Source organism: Trachemys scripta, chromosome 2 (genome assembly GCF_013100865.1).
Source record: "Trachemys scripta elegans isolate TJP31775 chromosome 2, CAS_Tse_1.0, whole genome shotgun sequence".
Taxonomy (NCBI): Eukaryota; Metazoa; Chordata; order Testudines; family Emydidae; genus Trachemys; species Trachemys scripta.
In genome coordinates, this window is record NC_048299.1 from 59,367,979 (window position 1) to 59,394,646 (window position 26,668).

At 44.0% G+C, this 26,668-nt stretch overlaps 2 protein-coding genes across 3 annotated transcripts in view; both read right to left on the reverse strand.

Moving 5' to 3' along the window:
* Positions 1–914: 914 nt before the first annotated feature.
* Positions 915–3,547, reverse strand: LOC117872316 (cytochrome c). Its single transcript, XM_034760654.1, has 3 exons — positions 3,392–3,547; positions 2,511–2,687; positions 915–2,281 (listed from the first exon to the last, which is right to left on the reverse strand). The coding sequence occupies exons 2-3, from the start codon at positions 2,677–2,679 to the stop codon at positions 2,133–2,135; spliced, it is 318 nt and encodes a 105-aa protein (XP_034616545.1). The 5' UTR covers positions 2,680–2,687; positions 3,392–3,547; the 3' UTR covers positions 915–2,132.
* Positions 3,548–15,042: 11,495 nt separating this feature from the next.
* Positions 15,043–26,668, reverse strand: part of C2H7orf31 (chromosome 2 C7orf31 homolog) — a 48,074-nt gene continuing 36,448 nt past the window's right edge. For both annotated transcript variants that reach the window (XM_034760656.1, XM_034760655.1), the window contains exons 6-10: positions 25,642–25,826; positions 22,321–22,409; positions 20,376–20,550; positions 20,023–20,114; positions 15,043–16,742 (exon numbers count right to left, since the gene is read on the reverse strand). In XM_034760656.1, the coding sequence (XP_034616547.1) occupies positions 15,909–16,742; positions 20,023–20,114; positions 20,376–20,550; positions 22,321–22,409; positions 25,642–25,826 (1,375 nt within the window). In that variant the 3' untranslated portion in view covers positions 15,043–15,908. The remainder of the gene's footprint in view (positions 16,743–20,022; positions 20,115–20,375; positions 20,551–22,320; positions 22,410–25,641; positions 25,827–26,668) is intronic.

Genomic DNA, 26,668 nt, shown 5'->3' on the forward strand with positions numbered 1-26,668 from the left:
TAAAAGTACCTAGCTAGAGTGCAAATACAATGTGCTTTCAGCAGCATTATAGCATTTGAGGAGTCTTCAGGGGTAATGTAGTGCCAACCTACCCATTAAGTGGAGAGAGTAGGTGCCAGCTATCTTTTTAGATACTTTGTTATTATTCAGTAATTATGAAGTGCAGGTATTTTAAATAAAGTTTAGTGTGTGTTAAAATTACATGTTAGATGAAGTTCTGTTATGTCTCACTAAGTATTGCTACTTTACTGAGCACGCTTTATGATAAAAGTACTAACTGGTACATGAGTGCATAAAGGGCTAAAGTGAGCTTTCCCCTCCTGCTCCAAGTTTTAATAATTCTTTAGCAATTACAGAAGTTAAGACAGCATTAAGATGTAACCACACTTACCTTAGGCCAGCATTGGAAGGCTGTAGCTTCTCAACCCTTGAGTGCTATTAGCATTTCCGTTGGCATTAGGAAGACAAGATTTTTTTTTTTTTTTTAAATAAAGTATGTTACTTATTTAAACTATTTTCCAGAAAAACTAAGGAATGGGTCATAGTAAGATATAAATGAAGTTAAGGGATACTATAAGGGGAAAATTCAGAATCTGAATATGTACCATAAGAAATTAAAGCATCAGAAGACTATATTAAAATATACTGCAAAGTAAATCATCACTTTGTTGTTGTGGAGAAAAAAGCTTTCCAATAAAGACATGTTGCCCTGCCTAGGTGATGGCCTGGTAGACTTTTCCCCCCCCCATACACCTCCTCCTCACATACCCAACCACTCAGTGGTTTGCTTTTTTCCCCCACGCCAATCCCTCCATCACTGTTGCTTCCTAGAAGCCTAGTGCCATAGTGCAGCCACACAGCTTTGAGCTATGACCCCATCACTTCTCAGTTAATAATTTCAGACATTCAGGAAGTATTCTGCTGGGAAGGTTTTTTAATTTATAGTATCAAGCACACAACCTCATCATGTGTCTGAGTGGGTGGTACACAATAAATACATTTATCCTAACAATTCCGTTTTGTCTATGGAGAAAACAGTTGAACCTTTTAAAAATTCCATTTTACACTGTGCAAAATCAAGTTTTCAGAAGTGAGCAAACAGCATTTGCTAAAGTGAGGCAGAGAGGAAGTCTTCATTTCCTTCTTCAATACTGCAAGTGCAATTCCAGCACCTGTTGAACAGAAATTGCCTCTATCCAATTGATTAGAGGTACTAATGAGAAATATTAGCTAGATAAGAGTCCTTGCTCACAGATGCAAGCACAGTTTTTACATTGTACCTTGCTAACTCCCAGAGCACTTGTTAATAACCTTTTCACAACAGGGTGGGTCCTTCTTTCAGGAGCCATAATAGATATTTAACATCTAGGACAGTCACTAGGCTCTGAGCAGTTTTAAGTTAACTGTCCCTTTAAAAAGTTCCTATGAAGCAGAGCATTTCAATCATTATGAAGAAATTTTTGATGACAGGGCATGCGTTGTATCATGCAGAATGAAATCAGAATAATTTGCATAAGCCAGGTAAGGCTTTCCGATAGCGGACACTATCAAAGTAGCTGGGACTTTGCCCAGTTTGACTGTCAGGCTATGAAATAAAAAAAAGCTGCATTGCTAGTTCTCACGAAAAACAAATGTCCCTCTACTCAGTGATATAGCTCTATTAAGTAGTGTAGTCAAATTAATTCCCTTGTTTGATCTTCTTGGTGGGAAGAGACATAATGGAGAAGAGGATGCGTGGGGAATGCCAAGAAACTGCTCTTCTCTTTTTTGAAGTGCTGACCTCTGTCAGAACCACCATACTATTGACCAATATCTGGTTATACTCTTTAGAATGAAGGAAGCACAAAAACTTTTCTTTTTTTAATTGCATGATCAGGAATGACTACAAAACATAGAACATGATTGTACTCATTCAAGCCCAATCCAATTTAAATGTATTCCCAGAAGCTACGACTGCCAAACAAATGTATTCTTTAACAACCATCCATAAGCAACATTCTCTAGCTGATGAGACAGATTTTAAGAGGTTTAATATAGTGCATGTAAAAATAGAAAAAATTTAAAAACCAATCTCATCACAGAAACACTCATTTCCTTTTCTGTTGTGAAATAAATAAGGCAGCAGATAACTATTACTTAGAAGTGGCATCTTTGAGATATGCTATCAAGTCTGCCCTCTCAGTCTTCTTCTTAATGCCAGCAAAAATCATCTTTGTTCCTGGGATGTACTTCTTCGGATTTTCCAAGTACTCCATCAGTGTTTCCTCACCCCAGGTGATTCCTAAAAACAATTAAAGTTGTTAATATAGATTTATAAGCTGAGCCATCAATTACACATTTGAAATAATTAACCTCTTCCGCAAAAATCACTTATCTAAAGGCAAACATTTTAAATTAAACCAAATATAATACTTATAGAACTACTGCCATTGGCAGCTGGATGTTGTCTATCACTCAGTTACCATTCTACATCTTCCATGTAACTTGGAAGAGTACCACTTTAGTTTTACCTTTGTTCTTGTTTGCTTCTGTGTAAGAGAAGCCCTCAGCTTGGCCAGTCTTCCGTCCAATTAGGCCATTCAGGTTGGGTCCAGTCTTGTGCTTGCCTCCCTTTTCAACTGTGTGGCACTGCGCACATTTCTGAACAAAGATCTTCTTGCCCTTTTCAATGTCTCCCATTTTCAATGCTGAAAAGGAAACAATACCAAGGTCAGGTCGTTTTGGGTGCACTTTAGAAGAGGCAGGAAAGCATATGTATAGTCTTAGGCGAGGCCGTTCTGGAGAGGACCCACCGGTCTAAAAATCCTCAGATATCATTTCATACACCCAACGAGAAAATTAGCAGGGCTCGACAACTGTTCTCTTGGCTTCAGGACTTAGAAGCTACAAAGCTCGTCCCGACTAGAAAGCAGCTGCCTGTAGGCTCGGGAAACAGTCCCCACAGAGCGTCCAGGGACCTGACAAGCGCCCCGGGCAGGGACACCGAGGGAGGCTGCCAGGCGCTGCAATGGAGCCGCTCCCAGCCCAGCCAGACACGGTCCCGCGCGGCGGCAGAGGGCAGCCCCGAGCCCCGCAGCGTGTCCGGTACCACTCCTGGGACTGAAGGGTCCCGGCCCGTCGCGCTTCAGGCTGACCTTGTCGGTGGCCCCAGCCAGCAGCCGGGCCCCAACTGGAAACTTCCGCTGGGCCGGTCGCCGTGGGGGGAGACAGCCGGGCGCGATGCGGGCCCAGGAAGAGCCAAGGTCGGGGTGATGCCGGGATGGCGCGAAGTGGCCGCTGCAGCCCGGGCCGGACCCCCTCCCCCGGGCAGCCCGAGCCCCGCGCCGGCCCGACCGAGACCAGAGCACCAGCAACCCCCTTCCCCACGGGAACCCCTCCTCGTGGCACCCACCTGCTGGCCTTCTCCGACCGCTATTGTCTCTGTCCCACGCTCGCTGTCTGAGCCCAAGGACACGCCGTACCCGAGCCTATGTAGCCGGTACCACTGCAACCAAACCGCATTGGCAGTCGGCCCGCCCGCTCGAAGTGCTGGCCAATCAGGTGCCGCCCTGGGAAACTTTGATTTGTTTCCTTACGTGTCCATCAGGACAAACGTCACACAACGTTAACAGCAGGATAGGTGGCTTCCAAGTAGAGCCGGTCTCCGCCTTATCCTCGTTACGAAATGGCGCATGACGTATGTGAGGATACGTAAGAGGTACGAGGGCGCGACTAGGAGGCGAGACCTTTGCGCATGCGTACAACAGTGAGACGCAAAGGTCAGCGGTGCAAGGTGAGGCTGTGTCCTCATGTGTGCCTCGGTAAAGTCACGTGCTGCCTCTTTCTACGGGCCCCGGCGGAGGAGCCTAAGCAGTGATGCGAGCCGGGAATCCCACAGCCCGCGGGCGGGAAACGGGGCTTCCCTTGCTGCTAGCCCTCAGCCTCCAGGCTGCGGAGCGGCGGTGGGTCAGGGCTGGTCACTTGCACCACGTGCTTCCCAGCCAGGGCTGGAGAGCACGTGACGTCCAGGCCGGGGCCTGCCTCCCACTGCCTTGCGTGACAACAGGCATCGGGTTTGTTTAACTGGTTGAACCAAACCCAGACTGGTCCGTGTGGAAAGGCTTCCCTTGGTCTAAAAGGGATTTGCTGCGTTAGCAAGCTGCCAGATAAGCTGACATCAATGTTGGTGTCCACGCACAAAATTGCCCTGATTTCACTATGTTGGGTTAAAATCACGCCTGTAGTTAAACCAGTGCAACTCTGTGTGTAGACCCGGACTGTGTGTTTTACATCTGTGCAAAAGGCTACTAAGGGCTGGGCTACTCTGAAAAGTTAGATCAGTGTAGCTGCAGCTCTCAAGGGTAGGAAGATGGGACAACCCTTCCTATCATCATAGTAAGCATCAACACTGACATGTTACACGGTGCAGCTGCAGTTTAAAGGTTTAAGTGTAGATGTAGCCTAAATCAGAACTGCAGTTTTTCACACTTGTTCTGCAGAGGTCTGAATGGGCACACGTGGTGCAAGACAGGAGAATCATGGCATTCATTTTCAAATGCTGATCCCTGGCACGTTCATGTGAAACTCTGAGGAACTTTTTAAAGGGTTTTGACAAAAATTGCTTCAGTTCTTTTGAGTTAAAGAAAAGCTTTTAAAAAAGTTTCTACTATAAAAATAAAAATATTGCCACTCCTTTTCCAGACACAACTCAGAAACAGCTTAATTTTGAAACTCAGTATGTAATGTTCACCAAAGAGCATGTCATATCTATGCTTGGAGGCCAAAACACACTGGCTATAAAGTAAGTTAGAAATATTTGAGGACTGTGTCCTAGGTAGACAAAGAGGGCACTTTTGAATGGATGTCAGTGGGCACCAGTCCACTTCAGAGACTTAGAGCAGCTTAAGACTTTATGCCACTATAAGTTCTTAAAGCAGCTTAGAGGGTGTTTTTAGCCCTTTCCTCTTTTAAGGACATAGGAAACTAGGAAATTAAAAGCAAAACCATTGTCAATACAACGTGAAGGTTGAAAAATTAAACTAAGCAGTGTTGCCAAGTCTTGGGATTTTATTGCAGTTTTTGTGGTATTTAGTGTATCTCTTGAGGGCAGCTCTGGAATTGTGATTATGTGAGAATCTCAATTTTAATAAAAAAATAAGTTCAGTGGCTCTAATTGTGACAAACACCTTGAAAACATGACCCATGTGGATCTTAAACATTCAAAACCAGCCAGAATGCAAATAAAATTGATTTAAGTTTTTTAAAATCATGATTTTAAAAACCAACCTAGTGATATAATGTCCTAAATCATGATTTTTGAATGGTCATCATCGTGTTCCCATTACGCCTCTGGCATTTAAGGCAGCAACCTCCACTGCTGTCTGTTTCTGGCAAGTCTTTCAATGGTTCCCCAGCTGTGCCCCAGGTTTTTCAGGTCAGCTTTCACAGTTCTTTGCCATGTTGTTTTCAGGCAGCCTCGTTTTTGCTTGCCTTCAGGTGTTCATCTTATTGCTACTCTGGTGGTGGAATCAGTTTCCATCCAAAGCACATGGCCAATCCCTCTCCAACGCCTCCTGGCAATGATGGTGCTCATATACTCTTGGCTGCACTGTGTCAATAGATCTTGGTTTGAGATTGTTCTGGGCCAAAAGATATGGAGGATTTTTCTGAGGCAGGCTGTATGGAATGAAGACAGTTTAGACATGTCATACTTTCTCATTCCCCAGCCTTCTACATTATAAAGTAATGTTGAAAGTACACAGGCGTGGATGCACAGACCAGATCTTCACTCTACAAAACATAATAGAACAATTCTTAGAATGGCAACAGCAGCTCTACATAAAGACTTTGAGAAGGCTTTTGACAGCATTCACAGGACCAGCCTATGGTGCATTCTGTGGGCATATGGAATCCTTCTCCGTATAATCAACATCATCAAAAGCTTTTATTTCAACTTTACATGTAGGATAGATTACAGTGAGCTCAGTTTTGAAGTAAAAACAGGAGTATGTCAGGAGTGTGTCATGTCTGCAATCCTCCTCAACATTGCCATTGACTGGGTAATTCAGCATACAACAGAAGACATGCCAAGAGGCATTAAATGGACACCCTTCTCATCCCTTGAAGACCTGGACTTCGCAGATGATCTCACTCTCCTATCACATATCTAACACCATATACAAGAAAAAACAACTCGACTCAATGCATTCAGCCAGCAAATTGGACTGAAAATCAATCACAATAAGACAGATATCATGACCTTTAATATTGCCTCACTATCACCAGTACGGATAGAGGATTATGTTTTCACCAGTGTAGAAACATTCACATACTTGGGCAGCACCATCAGCCAGGACCGTGGAACAAGCCAGGACCTCCTTCCTTGGAGGTTTTTAAGGCCCGGCTTGACAAAGCCCTGGCTGGGATGATTTAGCTGGGAATTGGTCCTGTTTTGAGCAGGGGGTTGGACTAGATGACCTCTTGAGGTCCCTTCCAACTCTGATATTCTATGATTCTATGATTCTATGATCTGGAACAAAATCAGTAAAGCAAGGAACACCTTCAGGAGCTTAAATACAGTCTGGAAATCATCAAAATACAACACCAAAACCAAACTCAAGAGTTTGAATGGTAGAGGTTGGCAATGATGGAAACTTAAGATTCATATAATTAAACTAACATGGCCATGTTACATGCATGCTATATTTTTGTGATGGGATCCTTGGGGTACAACCTGGAATTGTGCAACCACTGTGCCCCCTTAACTCTCCAGCCTGGGTTGTCTCTCACAATGCTTTGCCAGTGACAAGCAGCAAACCCCTCCAGGCGCTGTTACCACTCCGTCACAAGCACGCAGAGGCACACCCAGTGAAGTTGCATGAACACCCTCTAAGCCACTCATGACCTATACATGTGGAAACATCAGCAAATTTCCCAAGCCCCCAGCCTTACATCTTAGAAATATACCATCTTACAGTGTTCCCGACCTCTTGAACAGTGCAAGCTTATTTATTAGTATGCCACTTCGCCAAAGGAACGTGGACATGCACCAGTTTTTGTAACCTGAACAGATTCCCCAAGCACTTTAGACAAACTCACTGGTAAGGCTAAAACATTAAATTACATTTAGTAACTACAGAAAGATAGATTTTAAGTGATTATAAGTGGTAGGCATAAAAGGTCATAGTTTCCATACAAAAATAAAAAGTAAACACGCATTCTAATGCCTAAACTTTTAGACTAAGCAAAAGTTGAATCAAACAGTTTTTCTCACCTCACTGGATGTTGCAGGTAGACTGTAGTTCTTAATACACGGGCTGAATTTCCTTCTTATCCTGGGACCAGTCTTCTTGTTGCTTTCAGTGTAAGCAGGTGACGAGAGAGGTCATCTCATGATGCCACTGTCCATCGTTTTATACTTGGAAAGAAACTGGCCCAGGCATGTCCTGGACGGCCTTCTTGAGTCACAGAGTTGAGCAATCCTCATTGTGTGGTGCTGGCACAACGGTCTCTTATTGGCATAAGAGATGACAGCATCTGCCATATGATGTTCTGAAACAGTCCAATGCAGAGCATTGTTTCTGGGGGTAGGCTGAAGCCTGGAAGTTGTTTTATGGGGTTGGTAATGGTGGTTGTTTAGGAAAATAGCATTATTCCAGAATTCTTTTCAGTGTGCCTCGAGTCTGAATGAAGATGCTTTAAGAGCTTTAGCCTGATCTCAAAAAGAATGCAGAAGACCTCATAAAATGGTAAGTTCAAATTGGCCATGGTTTGGTTATACTCACAAGCTGTGTTTTCTTCTATGGATTTTGTTTGGTGGTATGTATGCTAGAGTGGACAACCACTGAATAGGTGTTGATGTTAATGTTCCAGTTATGATTCTCATTGCAGCATTAGGGAGGATGGTCCTGCAATTTGTGGAGAACTGTCTTGGCTTCTGTATTCCTCCCAGTGGAATCGGATAGCGAAAGGATCTGAGTCCTTGCCCCAAGTCCCTTTGCCCAGATGTCTTCCTCATCTTAAGGACTCCTCTTCTATTTTCCCATTTGGCAGAGTCCTTGTAATCCCGGTAAGACTGTCCCAGGATTCCTGGAAGGTTTAACCCTCAATCTTGTCATGGTCACTTAGGACAAGGGCTAGGATGTCCTCCACTCTGGGATACTTTCTCCTTACTGGCTACTTCCCTGACCCACTAATCAGTACATTGTTTAAACCAAATACAATTTATTAAACAACATCAGTAAGAAAAAGGGGACAAATGGAAAAGGTTAAAGGAACAAGTCTCTGCAATTTAAGAAAAGTTCACAGTCCATTCTGCACAGGTCCCAGACGTCATTCCTTCCTTCCCAGGATCTGGTTGCACTGCAGTGAGACTGCAGGTAAGACATTTGCCCTGGGGGTGGCTACATGCCATCAGGCTCTAGGTGGCAGGAGCCTTCCCTTTTCCCCCCACCCCTCCCAGCATTGGCCCTTCTGTCATGTTGGGACCCTCTTGTCCGATGATGTCTCCCTCTGCTGAGCAATAGCTGCCCGGGGTCCCACCTTGCTCTCCCCAGCTGCTCACAGCGCTTGGCTCTGGTATTACTTGGGGCACGGCCAGCGTTCGATATCCTGGCTCTGGCCCCGCAGCTCTTCGCTGAAGCTCCGATTTGGCTCACTGTCTGTGTGGCTGGTCTCCACTGCTCCAGCTCCCCAGTTCCAGGCTGCTCTAGCTCCGCTCTGCCTCAATGCTGCTGCTGTTGTTCTGGCTCCAGCCCAGCTCTGCCTTCTCTGTCTCTGGGCTGCTGCTCTCTCCCCAGTTGCTGCTTTGCTTCCAGCTCAGCTCTGGCTGCTGCTGTCTCCTTAGCTCTGCCCTACTCTGGCTCCAGCCACTCCAGCTCACAGGGAGGTCAGGCCCCGGGCTCTTGACTCCCTCATTGGCCTGCCTGCTCTGTCAATCTGGCTGACTTGGAACATTGCCCTTTCCCCATTGGCCCTGGGGACTGTCAATCTTAGGATTCTGATTTCTCTTGGGCCCTTTCTCCTGGTACTGGGTGAGAACCAACCAAAAAAGATCCCCTCGAGTTTCAGTAAGTGGCCAACAGCCCCCTTACATGTGCATCCAGAGATCTAGTATATGAGCTGCCTGCTCAGACTGGTGTGCAATATTCAGCAGTTGAGTATACCAGTGCTGCAGTATACCAGTGCTGCAGTATACCAGTGCTGTTGTGCCTGCAAGTTTTTGGATTGATTTCAATGGACTATCTCAGTAATCAAGTTAAGCGTATGCTTTAGGAATCAGGCCTAAAAGAGAAAAGCCACTTGTAGGTAAGAAAAAAATGGGAAGAGATAAAAAATCCCAAGATAAATATAGTAGAAATAGGTATAAAGAACAGGAGTACTTGTGGCACCGTAGAGACTAACAAATTTATTAGAGCATAAGCTTTCGTGGGCTACAGCCCACTTCTTCGGATGCTTATGCTCTAATAAATTTGTTAGTCTCTAAGGTGCCACAAGTACTCCTGTTCTTTTTGAGAATATAGACTAACACGGCTGCTACTCTGAAACTAGAAATAGGTATATTTCTCTTGGAAACATCAGACCCTAAATATGATTAATGAAAACTATGTAGCCCTTTGTTCGATTCCTGCAAAGTTTACAATACTTTTGTTAATGCTGTAAATTTAGTAGAAATATCCATATAAGAAATTGAAACAGAATATCATTGCTTTCTGACCCTGTATAGTGTGTTTTTAGTAAGAACTTTGGATAATGCTTTAGTGGTAAATTGTTGGATTAGATATATGTGGGAATTGAGAGGACTGGAGAAGCATCAGACAGCATTAAATGCAAATCCTGCACATAGGATGTGGCATGCTTACAAGCATTTAATGTGTACACTGTGTGTTATTTCCAGAGCTGAAGAGAATAAAGTGGTGGCTTTCTGTGCCAGAATCTGTGTCTCTCTCAGTTGTAGGAGTAGGTTATCATTAATCAGAGTACATTTACAACATAGTATTCATTTGTTCCCAATTTTAGCATCAGAGTGGCATTTGTTTATGAAGTTATTGTTTTAATTTTTCAACTATTTTCACATTCTAGGTACAACTGAAATACTCCTAAAAAAGGACCCTGACTGTTTTTCTAACATCTCAAACCATTATGCAAGAATGATGCACCTTTTTTCGAAACAAAATTATTTTTATGGAATTCTTTTTTTTAAAAGGGAAAATAGTGAAATCAAATAAATATGTACAGAAGGTTAGGTCCAGTTACTAATTTAAAAAAAGGAGAAATATATTCACAGAGTTCTTTTAAATGGAAAACATTTAGCTAAGAAAGGAAAGATAGTTTTGTGGAACTAGGTTAGGACTCAGGCAATCTGGATTTAGTTCTCAGCTCTGCTACAGCCTTTGTGTGTGACCTTGGGCAAGTCACTTCATCTCTGAGCCTTGATCACCACCCTGTAAAATGGAGATTAAGTATACTTCTCTACCGCTCGGAGATATTTATTATCATCAATGAGGTGCTTAAATAGTATGGTGATAAAGGCTGTAGAAGTACCTAGTTGGGTAAAGTATATGGAATGTTATAGATATGAAATACAGTACATATGGAAGTTGGTCACTTTGCTTCTGATACTTATTTACTAATGAATGTGACTAAAACTTCAGCCATTTTGAAAGAGGAGGATTGTGACATCTGAAAGTTGGCAGTAAAAAACTCAACCCTGGAAAGTGTTCACCAGTGCTTGAGCAGGTCAGATTCCATCCATCAGAGGGCACAATACAACGGCACTAATTGCAGTTGGCCTACATTATTTCCGTATAGCTGGTCAAATCTGCCACTTTTTCAGTTTACTTTTTCATCGTTTTTGCTAATAGATAAACTAATTGGGAATAGGCTCCTGCTGTGATAAGTGCCTCTGCAGCTCTGTTATGGTCAGAGATTATTATCCTGTCACTGTGTTATCATTTGGTGGCATGATCTAAAGTAAATCTAAGTTATAACATTGTAGGTAGTTGTAGCAAAAGAGGCTGGCTGTCAAATTATTCTCCAGGGCATCAACCTACCCAAGAAAAGCTTCAAATTAAGTCTCCTTTGTAAGGAGATTTGTATGGTTGGGTCTCCTTATGTAATGATATCTTAATCTAATGTAATCTATAAAGCCTTTGCAGTTCTTGTATTAAACTGGCCAAGGCATCAAGGTGTTTCTTAAAATAAGAGCACAAGGATGGTGCTACAACTCACATTAAGAGTCATTAAAAAAAAAGAGAAGCCTGAAGTTGATCTCAGAATTTTCTGTGAAGCAACCCCAATGACATATTTAGGACCAAGTCCTGTCCCCTGCCATGGAGATACGGTGATCTGACGGCAAGTGTGAAAAATCGGGACAGGGGATGGGGGGTAATAGGAGCCTATATAAGACAAAGACCCAAAAATCAGGACATCTGGTCACCCTACATGGAGAGCCACAAGTTACAACCCAGCAGAAATAGTGCTGCTGTGCTGCAGAAAGAGGGGTGGTGCAGAATTTGTGCTGGTGTCCATACACTCTGTGCCCTGTAGAGCTCCAGAGGGACACTCTGTGTTGTGTATGCAACGGGCTTGGAGCTGGAGACTGACCACGTGAGATGGTGGATACAGCCCAGTCACTTGCTGTATGTTAATTCCAGGATTCGGGGCCAGATCCGTAAAGCACTGCAACATCCAGCTCCTTAGGGCCTGGAAATCCTCAGCCCCAAGTTAGGTAGCCAGACTCACCAAGCATCCTATGGGGGAGAATTAGGTGTTTAAGAAAGGGAATTATTGAAGCCAGCAAGCTGAGCAGGGAGATGCCTCAGCAAGCCAGTAGAAAATGCCTAGGCAGTTAGGCACCTCCCGCCACTCAAGCTGCAAGCTGTGAACCCTCTCCTGGAAGGTCAGCTGCTTAGATAGCCCACACCCTAGCAACGGAATGGGCAAGGGCAAACCAGCTCACTATAACCAATAGTTAGGTGTTCTCCTGGGACGTGGGAGAGCTGGGTTCAACTGCCTGCTCCAGACTATGGATTCAAACATGAATTACTCCTGGGAGAATTCTGCGCTTGTGCAGAATTCATGGCCCTCCCCCCCGATTTCTTTGCTTCCCCACAGAAAAATGACTTTCTGACAGGGAAGTAAAGGGAAGCTGCAAGCGCAATCATGCATCACTCCCTAGTGGAGCAGGTACATTGTTTTAGGCACCCAGAGCAGCCGGCGGAGAGGTAAATCACCGCAGGGCTGTGGGACACCTCAGTCAGTGGCTCCTTCCCTGAGTTGGGACCAGCTGCTAGTCCTGGCTGGGCTGGAGACAGGAAAGGACTGGATTTCCTCTTCCCCTGCAAGGAGAGGCTGCAGCTGTGTCAGACCCACCCCCAGAAATTTCCCCCAGCTGCAGGGAGCACAGCGTCCTCCCCTGCTGCCTGCCCCCATCGCTCTTCAGCTGCACAGGGAGCTGCTCCTCCAACCCCCATGCATCTGGACCTCCCATACCCAGACACCCCTGCCAAGCCTCACCTCATACACTCAGAACCCCCCTAGCCCTCCATACCTGAACCCCACCCCATTGAACCTCAACCCCTGCATCTGGAACCCCCTGAACCCAGACCCCTGCCTCCGGACTCCCACCCCTGCACCCAGACCACCCCCCACTGAGCTCTCTGCACTCAACCCCCCATCCTGATGAGCCTCACCCCCCCTGCACCACCCTGAGCCCCCACATCCAGATCCCCATGCCACTGACCCCAGACTCCCACCCCACCCCTCCAGCACCCAGCACCCCCTCTGAGACCCCTCCACTGAGCCCCAACCACTTTCATCTGGAAGCCCCTGCACCTGGAACCCCCACAACAAATCTCTGTGCATCCAAATTCTGCCACACCTAGACCCCATGTTGAGCTGCCTGCACCCAGATTGTCCCACACAGAATCCTCTCACCCCACATCTAGATCCCTCCAGACTTGGATCCTGCCTGGTGCACCTGGTGCAGAGGGGCAGGCCCAGGCCTTGTGCTGTGTCAGGATCGGATGCAGCCTCATCACTGAGTCCACGTCCCTGGGGTGGGGAGGCTGCAGGGTGATCTCCCACCCTGTGCTCCCCACTGCCATGCTGGAGCCTTTGTATTTATTTATTGACAAATAGAACTTGCAGAATTTTAAAATATTGTGCGCAGAATTTTTAATTTTTTTGGCACAGAATGCCCATAGAAGTAATGAATTCCCAGATGAATGCCCTAACTATTGGGCATACCCAGGCACACTCTCTCTCTCTCTCTCTCTTACTACCTGACCTGGTCTCCCTCAACTAACTTCAGGGTGGGTTAGGTGTGCTCAGATCACATCTACCAGATGGGACCCTGCAGGTGAGATAGTTTGAGAATCCTGTAGGGGTTTAGGTGTGAAGTAGTGTGGTGGCATCAGGACGTAGGCAGCTTTGTGCTTGCCCACCAGCAGAAATTTAAGCACTTCCATGGTTAGGTGGCAACTTAGGGGCTTGTTTTTGTGGATCTCAGATGTACCTAAATGTTGGGTGTAGGCACCTAAAGTGGCAGTTTGTAGATCTCGCCCCTAATCCATAATGAGACATTTGTGATCAAACTACCTGCCTGACAGATAGTTTGAGTCATGTTTCAATATCATGGCTACAAAATTAACTGCTCATTGTGTCTTGTGAGTCTAGTAATGTGGGAACTGCTATATCAGAAGAGATCTATAGTCCAGTCCTATCTCTAGCAGTGGTCAATGCTGGATGCTTTAGTGGGCTCTTAAATCTGCCCATGATCAGCTTATATCCTGAAGCGTAAGGGCTGATAGCACTTAGAATGTTTATTCAATCTACTAGAACTGCAGATGCTGTTCTTATGCTCCTAGGATTTGTGTCTAATCCTTTTTTGAATGCTGCTAAGCTCTTTGCCTTAATAGTATCCTGAGCAGCAAGTTAAACAAGTAAATTAGTACACAGTTTACAATGTGCTTCTTTTGATCTGATTAATTTCACTGAGCAAAAAGGTCTTGTGGTTTCTCATTATAGGACTGAGAATATATTATAGGAATGGCTGATAGGCCTTTTCTATATGAAGTATGTTATGTCCCTTATCAAACTAGTTCTTCTCTTTCCAAATGATTAGTTCCAGGCTTTTAAAATCTCTGCTAGTATGTAAATAACCCTTTCAAGTCTTATATTCGTTGCCCTTCTCTGGACCTTCCTTATTTCTAAGATGTTGCGTATGAAGTGTGGTGAACAAAACTGAATGCAGTAGCCTGAAGATTTTTATGATAACATAACATTCTGTATTCCTGGTGGTTTACCATCTGTTTTGAATGCTGCTGCGCCACTGAGTAGAAGTTGTCACTGATTTTGAAATCTTCTCCCTGAGAGGTTACAACTAATTTAGAATCCATTAGTGTCCAGGAGTTGTTTAAATTGCACCACCTTGCAGTGTGCATGAGGTGTCTCAGTTAAATTGAATCTGCCTTTGTGTTGTCCAGTTAATAGTGTGTTATGTCCTACAGGAGTTCCTCACACTCATCCTTAGTCTTAAAAGCTAATTTAATCACCCCTTGTCTTAATAACCCAGGGCCTGATTTTGTCCACATACAGACCGGATGCACTGTATGCTGGTCTCACACTCCCATGGACAAAGGGGGCTCAGCTGCCTGCATTGCATCATTTCCCCTGTTGCCTAGAGAGTCAGAGAGCTCTTTGTGGGTCTGGGGAGCTGTGCAGGGAAGGGGGCAGGGCTGGGAAACACAATCCCTCTTCCAGTCGGCCCCACAGAGTTCCCACACATAGATATTATAAGTCCCCAGCTGTATTATCTTCCAGTCCCCATCCAGTGCCTAAGGAAAGTCCCAAGGCAGCTGCTAGCTGCAGGAAGCTCAGTACTGGGATCATGCGGCCAGGGAGTGGGAAGGGACTGCCAGGGGCATGTACTCAGTATGGATATGTTCTGATATTCTGCTAATCTATGGGGAGTGACGAGGCAATTCCTGCTCCTTCAGTGGAACAGTTCAGCAGACAAAAGTGAAGAAAGCCTTGTGGCATCTCCCCCCTCCTTCATGTCCTCCTGGGGGCCTAATTTAATAATCCCTGGTTTAAATAACTAATTAAAAACCTATATAGGGTTGTGTCATTAGCAAATGTTGGTACTTTACTAATCCCAATCTGCCTCCTAGCTCCTTAATAAATTCACTGGGACCATACTTAACCCAGGGATCAGCACTGGAATATCCCACTATTAACCTCTCTCGGCAGTCAGAATAGCTGGTTAGTCTTACATTTTGTGTCCTTATTTCATAGCTAGTTCTTAACCTGCAATAGGGCTTTACACTAAGTTTCCTTAATAGCGTCTCATTTTTAGGGGGGGCCACTATCAAAATGCTTCCGAATGTTTAAATACATTCTGTCTAGCGGTTTGCAATTAGCCTCTATTTTGTTAACGTTGTCAAGGATTCCTAAACAGGTAGAGAAGCACAATCCAGCTTCCCACAACAGTGCTGCTCTGTTTCTATCATATACTCTAAAGTCCTTTATACTTTTCTCAACTGTTTTTCCAACCACTCAGCTAATTCCCATAATCATCCTTAGGCTTTATTTTAAAAACAGCTACTCCAGTAGCTCCTTGCAGCCCTTTGGTGGTTGTGCTTAATGGCAAATTACACGTTTGGCTTACCTATTCATTGTAGGGCTCCTTCAGAACTGTTGGGTGAATGCAGTCCACCCCTGGTGATTCACTACAATTTAATGTTGTGTTCCATCACCTTTGTTTTTTAAACATATCTGTGTCTCAGACTGTGGATGTTCATTACTTTACCAGTAAAACAAAGAAAAGAGTCCAAAATATAAGTCACAAAACATCAGATCATAAATACAAGGAGAGGGATTGATTGGGTCTTCTTTTTTTTTTTAATTTAAAGGGACAAAGGCACATGTCAGTTATAGAAATAAAATGAATTGAAGCCATAGAATGTGTGCCTCCTCCCTTCATGGATATTATCCCTAAGGTCTTTTGCTTCTCCTGTAATAGAATTATGAAAACATTTGTGTGCTCCTGTTTTAGAAAAGGAATCCTGAAGCTCGAGTAATGATGTCTGAGATCGAGGCACCCCAGAATTAGGAATCCATTCAGGCAATGCCATGTTGGGCGGGTTGCCGTCCAAACTCAAAGTATATTGGGTTTCCTCTTGATCATTGCACTCCGGTTGAAAATTTCCACCTTCTCCACCAGTTTGATTCTTTGGTACACCTGGCTTACTAAGACTAACTGGGTTGTGCCATACAATGTATTGGTCTAAATGGCTGGGTTTCAAATCTTCGTAATAAAGGGAATTCCAAGACGGTGCGGGAGAAGGTTCAGATTCAGGTCTAACTGCAAGCTGCCTTCTGTACAAAGCTTCCGTTTGCCATGTATCCGTGATTTTCTGAAATTTGTTTACTATAGGTCTGTTATCCTGACTCTCACCTCTCTGGTAACATGCTTGAGGCAGATGACGAGTCTGCAGTGAGTCCTCATCCCTTTTCTTGGCTTCATTTTCTGTACGTTTACATTGCTGAACCAAATTTGTTGCTGTTTTCCTATTGCTAAGTATCACGTCTGAGCAACTGGGTATGACAGCATGAACTGTGTACAAAACTGGAGGCACGTGAACATCTGAGGAATCCCGTTCTTGTAAAACTGATTCGCTGGGACGCCGACTTTGGAGGAAACGTGCAATGCGCCCTTCTAGGGGCCTCACTTGTGAGAGACTGGGCAGAAATGTTTCTTTCTGTGGGAGGAAAAATAGGATTAGGGTTGGCATCTAAGCCTATGCATTTCACAAAGGAAGAGTGTCGTGGCTGGTGGTCCTGATAGTTTGCTTACTCTGCCGAAAGGGTTCAAGTGTGAGTCTTCATCCACAGCCTCACACTGGGGGTGGTGTGGAGGCGTGCTGCCAGACATGGGCACAGAGTCAGGGGGAATATGGCCACTGCTTCACCCTTTGAAAGTGAGCAGTGAGTGCCCTCCCATAGACAGGCCAACTCTGCTGGGTGAGGGGAGGAGCCTAGACATGATCCCACCCCTGCCCAGAGCATACTGGAAGGCTAAACTCAGAGACCTTCTGCTTGGAAGAGGACAATGAACGTATTGTGCCCAGCATCTATGTTCAGGACACAAATGGGAGGAGGTTTCTTGTGCCCTCTTCTGCCACTTTCTATGGTTACCATCCCTCCTATTTGTGATCTTATGACATCCATGTTGCAATGCCAACAAATGCTTACGTTAATGTATATTGTTTAGCTTCTTTTAATGTAATTTAGCAGTTGGAAACAATGAGGATCATTAACACCGTATGGCCAGCCAGTTCTCTGCAGACCATAGTTTGGAGAACCACTGATCTATCATTATTAATTATTTGTATTGCAGTAGCACCAAGGAGCCTCAACTAAGTCAAAGCCCCATTGTGCTAGACACTGTACAAACAGAGTAAATGACCATCCCTTCCTGGTATAGCTTGCAGTCTAAAAATTACTCAAATAACCCAAATGTTTTATTTCTGCTATTTATAATAAAGTGCTAATGGAATAATATTGTTGGGACAAACAGGTCTGTCCCAGAGTGGACCTTTTCCAAACACAAGTTCTGAGACCAGAGGGCAAGAAAACCTAACCTATGTTTGAAGTAATGAGAGCTGCCATTTTGGATTTTCTCTTCTAGAAGCAACATATTGAAAATACACTTTTCAAGCCTTCTTTATACATCATAAAGGAGCAGAAAAAGGACACAAACTATTTCTTCCAGGTCACCTTTAAGAGAAAACTCAGCAGCTTTTCTGTTTAAAATATGGGGTACAATTATTATTTATTATTATTGATTACAACTATTTGCACTGTAAAAAAAGAAAAACAAAAGATAATGCAATCTACAAGTTAAAGCATGAAGGAGCATACGAATGTTTAGCATATCTGGCACGTCAATACCTTGCCACGCCGGCTACAACAGTGCTATGCGAATGCCTGTGCTCACTTTCAGGTGACAATGTAAATAAGTAGCAGGAAGCATTATCTCCTGTCAATGTAAACAAACTTTTTTTCTTAGCGATTGGCTGAACAAGAGGTAGGACTCAGTGGACTTGTAGACTCTAAAGTTTTACACTGTTTTGAGTACAGTTATATAACAAAAATAGTTATTCTACATTTGTAAGTTACACTTTCATGATCTAGAGATTGCACTACAGTATTTGTATGAGATGAACTGAAAAATACTATTTCTTTTGATTATCTTTTTAAAAGTGCAAATATCTGTAATAAAAATAATATAAAGTGATCACTGTACCCATTGTATTCTGGGTTGTAACTGAAATCAATATATTTGAAAATGTAGAAAAACATCCAAAATATTTATAATAAATTTAAATTGGTATTCTATTATTGTTTAACAGTGCAATTAAAACTGCAATTAATTTTTAATTGAGTTAATTTGTTTTGAGTTAATTGTTTGAATTAACTGCAATTATCTGACAACCCTATACATTTTCAAAAGCATCTAAGGATATGTCTTCGCTCCCTAAATACTATCCCGCCTTAGCCCTAAGCATGTATTCAGGTGACTAACCCGTCCTGCTTCCTACACCACTGCAGTGACACTGTTATTTTTGGCGTGCTAGCTCAATCAAGACTAGTACGTGTATGTTTACCTTACCTAGAAATTACACTTCCAGCTGCAGTGTAGACATATGCTATGTCAATAAGTCCCATTTTAAAAAGTGACACAGCCACTTAGACATTTAAGTCCCATTGACTTTCACTTAGTGACTAAGTCACTTTTAAAAATTGGATTTAGGAGCCCAAGTAACTTAAATGCTTTTGAAAATGTTATCTGTTTCTACTTTTAAAATTGACTTTGTAAAAAATGGTCCCTTCTCACTCAATAGATCTGCTTCTTGTGTGTATTCAAAATCATCTGGATCTTTTTGTGACAAAAGGAGTTTGAATTACTTTTTTACTCTTGCTAGCACTGCAGAACCAGCACAGCTGTGGGAAAGTGAATTGGAATCGGTTCCTTCTTGTGCATTATTAACAGAATACTCTACATAGTTCCAATCAATTACACCTGTGCAAACTGATTGAAGACAATGGGACTGCACGGGTGTCACTGAGGGCATAAATTGGCCTGCAGAACATTTATTATAGGTAATGATGCATGAGAAGAGAGCAATACAGCTTGATTTTCATATCCGATGTTGAGTTTGCATGGCTGGCAGTTATGAAAACATATTTTACTTGTATCCTGAGCACATTTAATATTAAAATTATTGAGACAATAAACATGGAACCTCCCGAAGCCATTTTACCCATTGCAGAATAGAACTGCACTTTAAAATAGAATCAGAGAACTCTGTGGGAATTGTACATTCTTGATGCACCGTAAAATAAAAAGGCAAACAACTCACATGAAAGTAGCAGAATGGAAAACTCTCTCAAAAACCTCAGCTGATTCTGCTTGATAGACAAACAATAACCTGTGATGCTACAAGGGCTTTTACCAAATGGAAGCCACGTCTACATGTTATCAAAAGAGACTGAGTCTGATAAAGGCAATAGGCCAGATCCTCAGCTGGTAGCTTCAATGGAGCTATGCTGATTTACACTAGCTGAGGATCTCACCCAGTGTGTTTCAGCCTCTGCACTGTTGGACCACTCACAAGAGACCTCCCTTCTGATTTGAAGGGTGGCATTACTAATGTTTACAGAGGCAAAAGGTATTGTAAAGTGCTGCCATATGCTGGTGACAGCTTTCAAAGATAAGAGAGAAAATGCTACTAAGCAGAGTCGCAATCAAGAAATTTAGTAATTGAACAAATCTTTGATACATTATACAACTTCTCTCTACAAAACAGACCACCACAGATTTTAACCTATGAATAATTTCTCTCCAGTTTAGAGTGAACCTGATATTGTAAACACATATTACTAGGACTACTACGGGAAGTCATATCTGGGTCTACTCCTGTCCGTGAACACTACATCTGGTTGCAGGATGAGGTTCTTAGCGATTGGAGTACTTACAAGTTCCACGTCTTCCCCTAATTCTCCAGTTACTCTGCCAATTAGCTTCATGTCGTAATCATCCAGTACGAGAGGGTTCATGGGACCTCTACCTTAATGGAAACATATTTTATTTTCTAGTCTTCTTTGGTTAGACAAATGAGAAGAAATGCTTACTCACGGGTGTGGAAAAACTCAAAAACTGTTACCCTGTGTAACATTTATCATAAATTCAGCTGCTTTTTAAAAATACCCCAAATCTTGAAACAAGACTCAAAAATGGAAAAATAAATCCATTGGCTAACCCCTTTTGCTGACATCATGTTACCTTTTCTTCTTTATCTCTATTCGTTCATATTAAAAATAATGCATACCTGTGAAATCATGGTTATATGTTGTTATCCACTGGGCCCTTTCTACATTTCGCAGCATGTTGGTTGTCCTTGGAGAGAGATTAGGTTCCAGTGGGTTGCATGTAGCATTAGGAGCCACAGTCTTTGGTGGCTTTGGATAGTATATCTGACTGCTTCCCTCAACAAATTTAGGAAACTGGAGGAAAAAAAATAAAATGGGTAAAGTATAAAAATCTTGCTGCATCTAGGTGAAGTGACTTTAAGACATGGGGTATCTGTATGTATTTTACAGTTCTGATATGAAAAAGATTAGAAAATATGGTCTTTTTAGGAAACATTAAGTGGTAGCATGGGTGAGTTGGACGTACATATATTTCTGTAGTAAGGGCCTATGCACCCCTTACTCTTGTGAGCAATCCTTACTGATTTTACTCAGCATTAGCCATTTTCCACATTCTTCATCCAGCAATCGTTCTGTTAAGTTTATCTAATGAATTACTCATGGGGGGTAGTTCATACACTCTGCGCTACTGGAATTCAGCCCTGCATTACAATCTAATTAGAATATTTAACATCTGCATAATTTATCTGAAACAAGACACTTCGATGAAAATCTTCATGTAAGGCTCTTCCTGGCTCTCATATTTTCAAGGACACAGTAGGCTGGACCCTATGTACCATTCCTATTAACAGGGTGCTTCATAGGGATTGTCAAGTCAAGATGCTTGTGTCTCTCAATATCCATAGGAAACTGCATCCCCCAAAGCTGTATCTATATGCTCATTTTGTTTACCACTGGCCTGCCCTATACTCTTCATCTTGTCCTAGGTATGTCTTTCATCTAACTTAAGCTGAGCAGAGACCTGGTCTTTCTATTCATCTGAAGACAAACAACAGCAGAAACCTCAACATGAGTGCTGGAACAGGAGAGGTCAGGGGGGTATGACCCCATCACCTTTAAAAGTGGGAGGGCTAAACCCCTCTCACTGTTGACCGTCTGTAAGTGCAAGCGACGAGGTGGAGAGAAGTAACCGGGGGGTAGGGCCTCGGGGGAAAGAGGCGGTGTGGGAGCTGGGTCTCGGGGGAAAGAGGCAGCACAAGGGTGTGGGCTAGGATTGCCAACTTTGGTTGGACGAATTCCTGGCGATTTCATCACATGACATAATCTATAATTAAAGATTAATCTTTAAGTCCTGGAGACTCCAGGACAATCCTGGAGGATTGGCAACCCTAGTGTGGGCTCGGGGAGAAGGGGCGGTGTGGGGGTGTGGCTTTGGGGAGAAAGATTGGTGTGGGGGCACAGGGCAGGGCCACATTGCCTCTGCCATTCCTGAACCTTAACATTTAGGGGCAAGTCCATCCACTCATTCTGTGTTCATGCAGGACCCCCGCAATGGAACTAGTGTGCTTCAGCTGTGTAAGGCAGAGCTGGATTCAGAGATCTGTGTAGGGGAGGGGCACTTCTTGCACGGCCTGGAGACCAGCGCTGTGGGGAGGGGCTCCCTGTATGGCAACATGAGGACAGGACCAGGGCAAGGCCAAAGAGTATCTGCTGCTACACAGACCCTCCAGTCATGAGGGACTGCAGAGCAGTGGCTCAGTGGCCACTTTGTTAACATAGCATGAGAAATTCCTTCTCCTACATGTCTCTGGGGTACTAAATTGGGCACTGGGAAATGGGTTTTTACCCCTTAAATCAAAAAGAGCCATTAGCCTGACAGCCTCTCTTAGCTTCTGATCTTATTTATATGTGTTTTTTTTTTTTGGTGAATGAAAGATCTTTCCTAAAATGACGGCTGTTTGTTTTGACTACACTGTGCTCTATTCAGGGCTTGAATAGGGTTGTAACAGGAATTAATTTGAAACACAGTCAGGGATCTTTATTTCTTCTAAATCAGTTTTACAAGGGTTCGGTTTGTTTGATAAAAAAATGTGAATTTTCCTAATCACAGCAACAACTACCTACATGAAAGTATGCATGTTGTCCTGGCCAATGCAAGGCCTCCTTCTGGGAGTCAGATGGAATGTTGATGACTTCATGTCTATATGGATTACCTAAATGGTTCAGAAAAAAAAAAAAAAGGCAATAATATCCATCAGGAAGAGCCAGGGACAGAAGAAGAGAGAAAAGTTCATTGCTGGCTGAGGTTTGTACACAAATCATCCTCTCTGGGTTGGGTTTTATTGCAAGGGCTCTTGTTTAATAAAATTGACACCAATTTGGCAAGACTCTCACTGCATTCTCCCTGTATAGTTTTACAAGTACAAAACGCTACAGGATAAGTAAGAACTGGTGAATTATAAACGTTGGCCCTCTGCCCATAAAACCACTTCCAGAGGTGGAACTGAATGCCACTGATGAATGAAGTAGCCTAACTGACTGAGCACAGGCCTGGAGCAACTGAGTCCTGGTCTACGCTACAAACGTATGTCGCTATAATGACATCACTCGGGGGGTGATGCAGTTATACTGACTGAACTCCAGGTGTGGACAGCACTATGTTGATAGGAGAGCTTTTCCCGTCAAAATAACTACTGCCTCTCGGGGAGGGGGAGTATCTACAGTGATAGGAGAAGCTCTCCCGTTGGCATAGGTAGCATCTTCCCTGAGCGCTACAGTGGCACAGCTGCAGCGCTGCAAGTGTAGACAAGCCCTGAGTTTTGATCCTGGCTCTGCTGTGTGGCCTCCCTGCCTCAATTTCCAGCTCTGCAAAAATGAGAATAATGTCTACCTCACAGCAACATTGTCAGGCTTAACTAATTAATGGCTGCATAGCGCTTTGTAGATGTAAAGTGCTATATAAAGGCACAAAGGCTGAGATTCACAAAGGTACGCAGGCACCAAACTCCCCCAGAAATCAAGTCAAGTTAATGGGAGTTTGGTGCCTAATACCTTTGTGAATATCACTGTAGCAAGCAGCCGACTCACCGGCGCGGCACCTCCTGCTGGTCGTCCGGGAATTAGCTCTTTCCAACCTTAGAGAGCCTCCTGCTGGCCGGTTTCTCCCTACCGGTATCTGCTTCCTCATCACTCTCCACCACTTATACTTTGGGCACTTCAGCCCCCCTTATCTGGGTCTCTCCTCCCAGGGGAACCTCCTCCCCCTATGCCCACCTTGCGTCAGTGGCTACTGCCAGTTGTCATCTAGCCCCCTTTCTCTGGGGGGAACTGCAGTCTGCAATGGCCACTCATCATTGGCAAGGGGGTTGGACCTGCTGCCTTTCTAGCCCCCCAGCTGTCTCCCTGCAGCCCCAGTACCTCCTCTGGCCTTCCTGCCACGCCTCAGCCTGGGAGGTGGTCAGGTCTGAGCTCCCCAGCTCAGCCTGCCCCTTCCCCAGCACTGCTCTGCCGAAGGTACCCTGTCTCTCCCAGGCAGCTAGGCCCTTCTCACTCCAGGGCTGGAGTGAGACTCTCACAGCTCCTTACTCACAGCCCTCTTATCAGGGCCAGCTGTGGCCAGCTACCTAGCCAACCTCCCTCAGCTGTTCTCACTCCTTTTATCCCAGGAGCGGGGTAACCGCCCCGCTACAATCACCCAAAGTATTCTTTATATAATTTAAGTGATAAAAGCCAGTCTAGGTTACCTGAGCCCTCAGTCTAGATTTCCATCTCCCCAAATAAAACCAAACTGCAGTAAATAAGCTTTTGTCCTGGCCTGTCCACGTAAGTTAGATCATACAGCGGAACAACGAATAAAGTCAAAGAATTTTCGAAGAGCAGTCATTTGCTGCTTCTAAAGTAATTCTTAACCTGATAAGCTTTGCTGGGAATAGACCATGGCCTCTAATGATCCCCTGTTGAGCAAAAATAGGTTTTGCAAACCCACCTCCACACATCTGATTAGCATTGTTTAATGTGAATGGAGAACAGTAAAAAGCGGGAGAGATTTAAAAAAAAGTACTTCCAATGTTATATGCTTTGTGAAAAGGTTTTGTTTATGGCTGACCAAAGTAGCCCCATATCATACAACCCTCTTAAACATCACTGTTCAGCACAGTGACTAGGGAAGGTAGCTAATTAATGCAAATTGACCTGCTGCTTAATGTCAGAAGCTCCTACTGAACTGAAAAGCTTCTTATCCCTCCAGCATATGCTGCTTCTCTTTTAAACAGAGTACCAAACTGTGCCTGGCTCGTACGGACGGGGAGCAGAGATGCTGGCAACTGCACCAAGAGTCCTGCTATTCTGGAAAAGAAATGTCCGTCCTGCCCCCACACCTAAATGCCACGGGGTGCTAACGACAACATGTGTGCTAGTTAACCCAGACAGGAGAGTGGCAAAAAACATACACACTTCAACACAGAGATTGTGATCTGGAGAAATGGGGGCAAAGCCAGAACTCTACATTTTACCAGAGCATTTGGCCAGATTCTGAGCCCCTTCGTATTGAATCTCACTGGGACCACTTGTGGAGTAAGATGCTACTCAATGTGAGTAATGAGTGACAGTAATTTACTGCTTGTCTGAGCAGCATTAGTTTGCTGTTAGAAATGATTTCACCTTGGTGGGGTAAAATATAAACAGTTCAGTGACTGTTTAAACATCCAAGAGTCATCCGCAAACAGTGAGTGTGTGGGTTTCATCTCAGCCCTGGTCTACACTACAAACTGATGTCAGTATAATTATGTCGCTCATCCACACTTTTGAGCGAAGTAGTTATACCAACCGAACCCCTGGTGCAGACAGCACTGTGTCGATGGGAGGGCTTCTCCCGTCAACATAGCAGCTACTGCCTCTCGGGGAAGTGGAGTACCTCCAGCAATGGGAGACGCTCTCCTGTTGGCTTAGGTAGTGTCTTCACTAAGCGCTACAAGGGCATAGTTGCACTGCTACGGCGCTGTAAGTGTAGACAAGTCCTCAGACTGCAAGGGGCTTGGAAAAGTTTGCTGCATGTTTTTGTACCCCATGACCTCTCACTGCACATTCTGCCATTTGTAAACATCTGGGTCTCATCCCTGGTGTAACTATCATGGTCAATGGAGCTACTTCAGGGTGGAATTTATTTGGCCCAGGATTTGCAAACTTTTGATCTCTGCCATAGCTTTTTCTAGCTCCTCTCACTGACGGTTACTACCAATAATTATTTCCATGACTGGAGGACATCGTACACTAAATTTTATGCTTCACCTTTGTAGGAAATCGAAATGACGGCAGCATGCTTGGTACCCAACATGCGATGCTCCCGTTTAAGCCAAGCTCTGTCGCTATTATTTTCACGCACTGGCTTCATTTCAACAAAATCACAAACATTTGAGAACACCAAACAAATGCCAAATGCTGCTTTACCTTTGGTCTTTCTTAAAACAATCACATCATAAGCCTTTGTAGGGATGTTGGGATGAAAAGGTTGATGGCTGCTTGCTTGAATGCCAGTGTCTTGATCCTCTGGTGATTTAAAGTTTGGGAACATGGCATATCTGGAGATGTGTGTGTGGTAGGGGTGTGAAACTGGAAATGGCAGGGATAATTGTCTTGGATTGATTTTAGATGGAAAGAAAAACAGAAACAAAGTTACCTTACTTTAAATAAGTATAGATTTGTCTTAATATTAAAACAATATATTGTATATCCGACTGGGCCAAATTCATCCGTGGAATAATTCTGCTGAAGTCATCGGAGTTACACCTGGGAGGAATTTGATCTTCTGTGTTTAAAACAGACATTGGGTCATTGCTTGTCAGACACTTGTAAGGAGATGCAATAATTGTTCAACTGAGAGGAGGCATGAGAGGCAAAGAGGAGGGGGTCCTTTAGTTTCTTTAACCTCTCCTGCCCTTACCTCACCAAGAATTCCCACTGCTCACCCCCAGACCTCTGAGGCGCTTTCCCTGTTCCCTCCCCTTCTTCCTATGTAAAAAAGATAAATTTTCTTTGTAGTTGCAACCCTTGGGGCCAGCATTTGGGCCACGGAGGTGCCTCTACAGGCAAAGGGACATCAAATAAGACTGTATAGTTCGCATGTCTCTAGGACAAGCTCTGCAATTGTGGGAGCATGAAGACCAAGACTAATATCTGATCTCTACTTGCTAATTAGAGATGGACCCAAATCAAGACTTTGGGAGAGGGTGGTGGTATTTGAAATCAGAGCCCAGATCCAGATCAGAATTTTGTAAGAGGCGCCTACCAACATAATCTTCATGCTACCTACAACTCTACCTGGGCCTACGCTGCCTTCCTTGGGGAGGTCATCCACAGCTTCATCCTGCAGAGTAACATTACCCTTTCAGGCTCATGACCACATTAACTTTACAACCATCCTCTTTGTTAGAAAGGTGCTCCTGTTTCTATAATAGTACATGATAGGAGGCCCAGC